This window comes from Hemicordylus capensis, chromosome 2 (assembly GCF_027244095.1).
Source record: "Hemicordylus capensis ecotype Gifberg chromosome 2, rHemCap1.1.pri, whole genome shotgun sequence".
Lineage (NCBI taxonomy): Eukaryota > Metazoa > Chordata > Lepidosauria > Squamata > Cordylidae > Hemicordylus > Hemicordylus capensis.
Genome location: NC_069658.1, coordinates 257,983,581 through 257,991,300, shown reverse-complemented (window position 1 = coordinate 257,991,300; position 7,720 = coordinate 257,983,581). Strand labels below are relative to the sequence as shown.

At 45.8% G+C, this 7,720-nt stretch overlaps 1 protein-coding gene across 1 annotated transcript; it reads left to right on the top strand.

Annotated features, from left to right (window-relative positions):
* The first annotated feature begins 57 nt into the window (after window positions 1-57).
* LSM2 (LSM2 homolog, U6 small nuclear RNA and mRNA degradation associated) lies at window positions 58-7,720 on the top strand. Its single transcript, XM_053301299.1, has 5 exons — window positions 58-229; window positions 1,596-1,663; window positions 3,558-3,588; window positions 5,486-5,545; window positions 6,163-7,720. The coding sequence occupies exons 1-5, from the start codon at window positions 227-229 to the stop codon at window positions 6,286-6,288; spliced, it is 288 nt and encodes a 95-aa protein (XP_053157274.1). The 5' UTR covers window positions 58-226; the 3' UTR covers window positions 6,289-7,720.

The window sequence follows — 7,720 nt, the reverse complement described above, 5'->3', positions numbered from 1 at the left end:
ATTAGATCGTGGCCCCTTTAAAAATACCCTCCTTTCCCCATTTCACTTCCGAGTGTGCGTGATATCGGAATTTCCCTTGTCACGTGAAGAGGGACATACAGGCAGGCCCGCCTTCTCTGCTTCATAGATCCTCTCAGAGCGCATGTGCAGCCCGGGAAGTTCTTACTGGGTCCGAGGTTTGGTCCACGTTCTTTCCTACGGTAATTAGCTGCTGAGTGAGAGTGCAATGGTGAGTGTATGACATAAAAATTATATTTCTGTGACGTAGTTGCGAGTTTTCTTTCTTTCTTTTCTGAAAGCAAGTCTGTGTGGGGGCTAATAGGATCGTTCTCCAGGGTGGCTATTAGCCTTTTCTTTGAGCAGCGGTGGCTCAGCCTTCACTCTGGGTAACTGTAAATCATGGGAGTTGGTACATGTTTGTGGCGTGTCATGGTAGACAGTGGTGAACTTGTTCTGCTGTAAGTACTGGAGACAATAAGGAGTTTCTCTTTGGCTTGGCATACAAGGGAAGGTAGCAGCAGTTTGGTAGAGACGCTTGATAAAGGGCAAAAGTATCTGTTTCTGTTTCTCCCAAGAAAGAACGGAAAAACGAGTCCTTCAGGTGACAGTAGAATGTTGGATTTAGGGGTAGTATATATACTGGGGACATGGGTGGTGGTGAGATGTGGTGTGAAATAGTGAATAATGATGTATGTCATTTCCACTGATTGATATATGTTCTTAAGGAATCTCAACTGGGCAGGCCAGTTTATCACAGACCATGGGTCCATAAATAAACCCCAACATAAACTCTAAACTAAACTTCCAGGGATCCTCAACGTTGGGCCCCCGGATGTTCTTGGACTTCAGCTCCCATATTCCCCAGGCCCAGTGGCCTTTGGCTGGGGATTATGGGAGTTGAAGTCCAAAAACATCTGGGGGCCCAATGCTGAGGATCCCACCCAATATAAACTGTGATTATTGACCATATTCTATAATGCAAAAGGATCGCTCACATGAGTTGTCTGTGTTTGTGTATGAACTACAAAACAACTGAAAAGTTCAAATTGTTTCCACAAACAAACATCGATTGTGCTCATAGCATTAATGTGTGGATTTGTTGTGTTGGCTGAGCTAAAAGCCTTCACTGTGAAGGCTGTGAGTTAGTCTGCCTTTTTACTAGGTTTAGAGGCTCCTGCTGCCAGAGAAGAGAAGTCCTTAGCTTAGTTTGGGTGATGGAATATATACATAAAAAGGTTATGTGTTTAATTCAGATGATCCTGTCTACTTGTGGGAGGATGTGATCTGAATCTGGAGTTTGCATCACATGTGCATGCATGCATAGTGGTTCGGGGCACAGTGCTTCCTTCTAAGCTATATGGAATAAAGAGTGTGTGCAGGGCTCTAAGGACAGCCCTGGCAGGGTGCGGGGCCTGGGGCAAATCAGCCAGTGCGGGGGGGCCCCTTCCAGTTAATTCTAATGGGGGTTAAAAGAGTGAGGCCCGGGGCGGTTGCACTGCTTGCCGTGCCCTAAGGACAGCCCTGTGTGTGTGTGTGGTTTTCAAGTGCACAATCTCTCCTTGTGATCAACTGCATTCATTTTCTCTCATTTCTAGCTCTTCTACTCATTCTTCAAGTCCCTGGTAGGGAAGGATGTGGTGGTCGAGTTGAAGAATGACTTGAGGTATGACCTTATTCAGTACTATTTGGCTGTGGAATGGGTTCTGCTTCCCTGTGGGATAGGGTGGGGGGATGGGGCCCAGGAATCCTGACTCCCAGTACCTTACCCCTTGCCCAGCCTCTATTCCCCTGAAGAGCCCATGGTTTCTAACTCCTCTCCTCTCCCCGCTTTATTCTAATGCTCTGCATTCCAGTCTGCTCTCTGAAAGTTCATATCTTCTGGCTACCTTTTATTTATTTGTTTGATTTATATACCGCCCTTCCAAAAATGGCTTAGGGTGGTTTACAACAGAATAAAAACAATTCAAACCAGTTAACAATTAAAATCAAAACTATAAAAACATAATAAAACCAATTAAACATTCCAACAGTTTAAAAACCCTGGAAGGCCAGGCCAAAAGATAGGTTTTAAGGGCTCTGCTGAAAGCCAGTAATGAACTCAAATCACGGATTTCTGGCGGGAGTGCATTCCATAGCCCAGGAGCAGCGACAGAGAAGGCCCGCCTCTGAGTCACCACCAGACCAACTGGTGGTAACTGGAGACAGACCACCTCAGATGACCTTAATGTGTGGTGGGGATCATGAAGAAGAAGGCATTCTCTTAGATAACTCAGACCTAAGCCGTTCAGGGCTTTAAAGGTAATGACCAGCACTTTGTATTTTGCCCGGAAACATATTGGCAGTCAGTGTAACTGTTTCAGGACTGGCATAATATGGTCTCTCCGGGTTGCCCTGGCGACCAATCTGGCTACTGCATTTTGAACTAACTGAAGTTTCCAAACTATGTACAAAGGCAGCCCCATGTAGAGTGCATTGCAGTAGTAAAGCCTGGAGGTTACCAGCTGATGCACCACTGTTTTGAGGTCATCCTTTCAAGGAATGGACGCAGCTGTCGGAGCTGATAGAAAGCACTCCTGGTCATGGCCTCCACCTGAGAAACCAGGGTGAGGCCTGGGTCCAGGAGTACTCCCAAGCTGCGCACCTGCTCCTTCTGGGGGAGTGTAACCCCATCCAGCACAGGAAGATCTAACTCACTCCTCAGATTCTGAGCCCCCACAATGAGCACCTCCGTCTTGCTTGGATTCAGCTTCAATTTGTTCTCCCTCATCCAGCCCATTACTGCCTGTAGACAGGCATTTAGAGAATGAGTGCCATTTCCTGAAGATGAAAAGGAGAAGTAGATTTGGGTGTCATCAGCATACTGATAACACCCAGCACCAAACCTCCTGATGACCTCACCCAGCGGTTTCATGTAGATACTGAAAAGCATTGGTGACAGAATGGAGCCCTGAGGGACTCCATATAACAGCTCCCGTTTTGAGGAGCAACTGTCACCAAGCTCCACCATCTGGAATCTACCCAAAAGATAAGAGCAGAACCACTGCAAAGCAGTGCCCCCTATCCCCAGCTCTCCCAGGCGATCCAGAAGGATACCATGGTTGATGGTATCGAACACCACCGAGAGATCCAGAAGAACCAGGAGAGTCACACTCCCTCTGTCAGTTCCCTGGTGAAGGTCATCCATCAGTCCGACCAAGGCTGTCTCAACCCCATAGCCAGCTCTAAAGCCAGTTTGAAATGGGTCTAGAAAATCCGTTTCCTCCAGAACTGCCTGGAGCTGGTTTGCCACCACTCTCTCAATCACCTTGCCCAACCAAGGGAGATTAGAGATTGGCCTATAACAGGCATCCCCAAACTGCGGCCCTCCAGATGTTGCTGAACTACAACTCCCAGCATACCCAGCCACAATAAATTGTGGCTAGGGATGCTGGGAGTTGTAGTTCAGCAACATCTGGAGGGCCGCAGTTTGGGGATGCCTGGCCTATAACTATCCATTGCTAAGGAGTCCAGGAAACCCTGTTTTAACTGTTTCTGTCCCCCCCCCCATTTTTTTCCAGTATATGTGGGACCCTGCACTCCGTTGATCAGGTATGAAATGCCCCATGTCTATTTCTTTCCTGGAAAATACATTTGTTTAGGCTGACTTACTGCTCTATCCCCAGGGCTTTTGAGTAGACTGCGTAGGTGGAATCACTAACCTATTAAGAAAAGTACACTTCTGTTCCTTGTAAGCTCAGGTTTCCAAGATCTGTATGAAGAACAGGGATGTATATGAGTAGATTCCTAAAAAGCAGACTGTTTTGGTATTGTGATTTTAAGAGGTAGTTTTAATTTGTTCTGTTGTGCCCTTGATTATGACCTTGCCTCCAGCATTAGAGGTGACCTTGCTTGGTGTAGTGGTTAGAATGCTTGACTAGGACCAGGGAGACCTGAGTTCAAATCCCCATTCAGCCATGATACTAGCTTCTCTCTCGGCCTATCCTACTTCACAGGGTTGTTGTGAGAAGAAACTCAAGTATGTAGTACACCGCTCTGGGCTCCTTGGAGGAAGAGCGGGATATAAATGTAAATAGATAAATAAGAACAACCTTGCAGGATCAGGCCTAAGGCTTGATGACTTGTACGTGTGAATGGGCCATCATAGAATGGAATCTTGAATTGTATCTTGCCACTTCAAAGCAGATGTTTTTCAATGGAGTAAATGTGTAAACATTTTGGTTCACACAGTCATCAAGCATGGAGAAATCAAGTGATGTTTGTACATCTGTGAACCAGGCCTAAAGCTAATTGCTTCTTCTGCAGTGGCTGGAGGTAATCCTAGTGGGAGATAGACAGATGTGGGTTTGGGTTAGGGCAGGCTCTTCTATCCATATAGGCCAGTGGCAAAAAAGCCTTTATTGCCTCAGTAGAATTTGAAACACCCATACCACCACCACCACCACCACCACCCCTCTCTTACACTTCCAAATAATCTTATTATATTTATTTGCCTGGAACATCTATATTGTATGATTTCATTATCATGGCTGAGCAGAGATTTGGACCTGGGTCTCCCTAGTCCTAGTCTGACATTCTAACCCAGGGCTGCACCACTTCAGGCCTCCAGCTGTTGCTGGACTACAGCCCCCATAATCCCCAGCTACAGTGGACAATAGTCAGGGATGATGACAGTTGTAGTCCAGCAACAGCTGGAGGCCTGAAGTTGTACCCTGTTCTAACCACTACACCACGTTGGCTTTCTAATGCATTTGAACAGTATAGTTTTGAGGATCAGCCTAGTTCTTGTCCAAGTGGGAGTGACACTCCATATGTTCACCAAATGACTGGACTCCTTTTCCCTTGAAATAACCAGTGCTTATCTTAATGGGTCCTGAATTATGATTCTTCAGTCCCCTACCTTTCTTGCTTCCTTCACTTATATGGTTCTCTTGTTGTGGTTGACCAGTTATTTCAAATTCCTGAATGTTATTAGGGCCAGTCGCAACCTTTAAAGAGGCAACTTGAGTGACTGGGAAATTCTGTCCTCAGGAGCTTGCATCCGATAACAAATATGAGGCCATCCAGTGACGGTGGGGTGTTTTGGTTTCCCTCCAATCCTCTTTTTGGCTCTCTTCAGCTTCTGGCTTCCACAATCCGGTGGGATACTCAGAAACTGAAATGAGATGGGGAAAAGCATCCCTCAATAATTAGGGGGCTCTGCCAGTGAGGAGAGAGTCCCTTGATGATTAGGGGACTCTGGGCTAGCTTAAAGTTTGGCTAAAGTAAGTTCGTGAATAATTGTTCATAGTTCCACAAAGGGAGTTTGAGACTCCCCGAAGGGCAAGGAAGGGGCTCAGTGAAATCTGAAAGGAACTGTTGATTGAGGCAGATATCCCTGTGTAGGCAACCCTGAGTCTCTCGAGGAGTGTAAAGGAGCTCCCAAATCTTGTATAACTATTGAACCTTGGCTGCTTAGTGTGTCTTTTTCCCCTCTTTGGCTTCCTAGTACTTGAATATCAAGCTAACAGACATCAGTGTGACAGACCCAGAGAAATACCCGCATATGGTGAGTTGGTTAAAGGGAGTTAGGGAGGCTGGCTGAGATAGAAATGTATATCTATTGTTGACTTTGAACACGTAAGGCCCCTAAAAATCTTGGGGCCCTGCCTAGTTTTCCCTTGCTCCTTTGTGATCTCTACTGACCCAATCACTCTCCACCTCTCCCTGGTTGTAGTACTACAGTATTGGGCCTCCTTCTTGGTAACTGAGAACTCTGATGCTTTTGTTAGCCTTTAACGCCCTAAACACCCTGGGCACTAGTTATCTGAAGGATCACCTTCTCCCATCTGAGTCAATTCACTCCACAAGGTCTTTTGGTGTGGGATGCTGCTTTTTATCCGGGCATTCAGACAGTGGGGACTTGGTTGGTTTGACTGTAGCTGAAGAGTGTGTCTTCCACTACTAGAGACTGATGATTGAGTGTATGCTTCTGTTTGGTATTGCTTTATGTTGTATGTTCTATGGTGTACATCGCCTTGAGGCAGATGGTGAAAGGTGGCTTATAAATAAAATATATTTTTTTAAAATATCCAATAGACATTTGTTTTGTTCCTCCTCGAGGAACCTTTCAGTGTCCCTCCCTCACCATCTCTGTTGCTCTTCCCCCCCCCCCCATCGCCTCAGTTGTCTGTCAAGAACTGCTTCATTCGTGGTTCCGTCGTCCGCTATGTCCAGCTTCCAGCCGATGAAGTTGACACACAGTTGCTACAGGACGCCGCACGCAAGGAAGCCCTTCAACAGAAGCAGTGATGGCTTCTCCGAATTTCAGTGCTGCCTGGTTTCTCCTCCCCCGCCCCGCCCTGGGAAAGCGTTGGACGATCTAGGGAAATCATACCAGCCTTTCCTGAAGGGAACCAGCAACCTTTGTATGTATGCGTGTGCCCATCCTGGCTGTACATGACTGGGTGAGAATGTGTGCGTTTTGTATGTCCGTATTGGAAAAACACACTTGCTTTCTTTCAGGTTGGGGCTCTGGTTTGGGCAATAGTCCACTGGCACATGCGATCAGGATGGTGACGCGCCCAGAGTGCGCTTGCTCTGACATCACTGCAGGAAGTCCCGATGTGCTATTGGGGGCATCCTTTAATTGCGTGGTAGGTGGGCGTTCATCTGAATTGCCCCTCTGCATATGTTCCAAAACCCTGTTTTGGTGCATATGTAGAAGGGTGATTCATAGGCCTGCCCTTCTCATGGGATGTTCAAATAGTGCTTTGGAATGCACAATGACATCAGGATGGGCGTGCTCTGGGTGCACCACTGTCTTGATCACATGTGCCAGCCGACAGTAGTCTGAACCAGCCCTTGGTTAACTAGAGTTTATACATGTTCCCATTCTGTTTCTAGTTCCATTGAACCTCTTGTTGGGAAATAGCAGCAGCTTAAAAAAGGGGGGGGGGCAGGCAGAAACCTTCATGCTGGGAGCACACTTTGTTTCCCAAGCTTCACGCGGTCTCTCTCTCTCCTAGCAGTTCATCTGTATCCACGTGGCATTGCTTATCAGTGGGAGAGGACCCTCTTGGCAGAGGGCCAATACCTCATTTAACCTGCATTAAATTTTAATTTCATAGTTCAAGGGCTGGAATGTTGGCTTTGTCCATGTATTGCCAACTTTTTCCAGATTCCTCATGCCCAGCATAACAGGCTAATGCTAATAGAGGTTTTGTACTTCTTGCTCTCTGTGTTTTGCTAATGTAAATAATGCTTTTTTGGAGGCAGTCCAGCAAGCGCAGAAAGAACTGGCAACATCCAATAATTTCTAAGGTGTCAATTTCTGTTCGACGACTTGTAATTTCATTCCCTGTTACCCAAGCACCCTTAGGTTTTTACCATTTAAAACAGTCTTTTCTAAAGCTTTAAAAAGCCTGTGAATTTTTTTTTTGCCACTAGAGGGTATTGTAGCATCACTTAAAGCAAAGTGTGGGGTTTTTTTTGTGTTTTTTTTGCCATGGAGCCTGAATCTTTACCCATTCTTTTTGTTTCTGATCTTTCTGTTATGGATGTGTGCGTGTGTGGTGTTTTAATTTTTAAATAAAGAGGTTTTCTTTAAAGGAAATTCATATGCAAAATAACTTCAAGAAAAAATGTTGAGTTTGAACGTTGTTTGAGGTTATGGACAGGACTGAGTGTACCAGTTTTTTAAAAAAATATATAATTCTGTATTAAAGTAAAGTTGTGCCGTTGA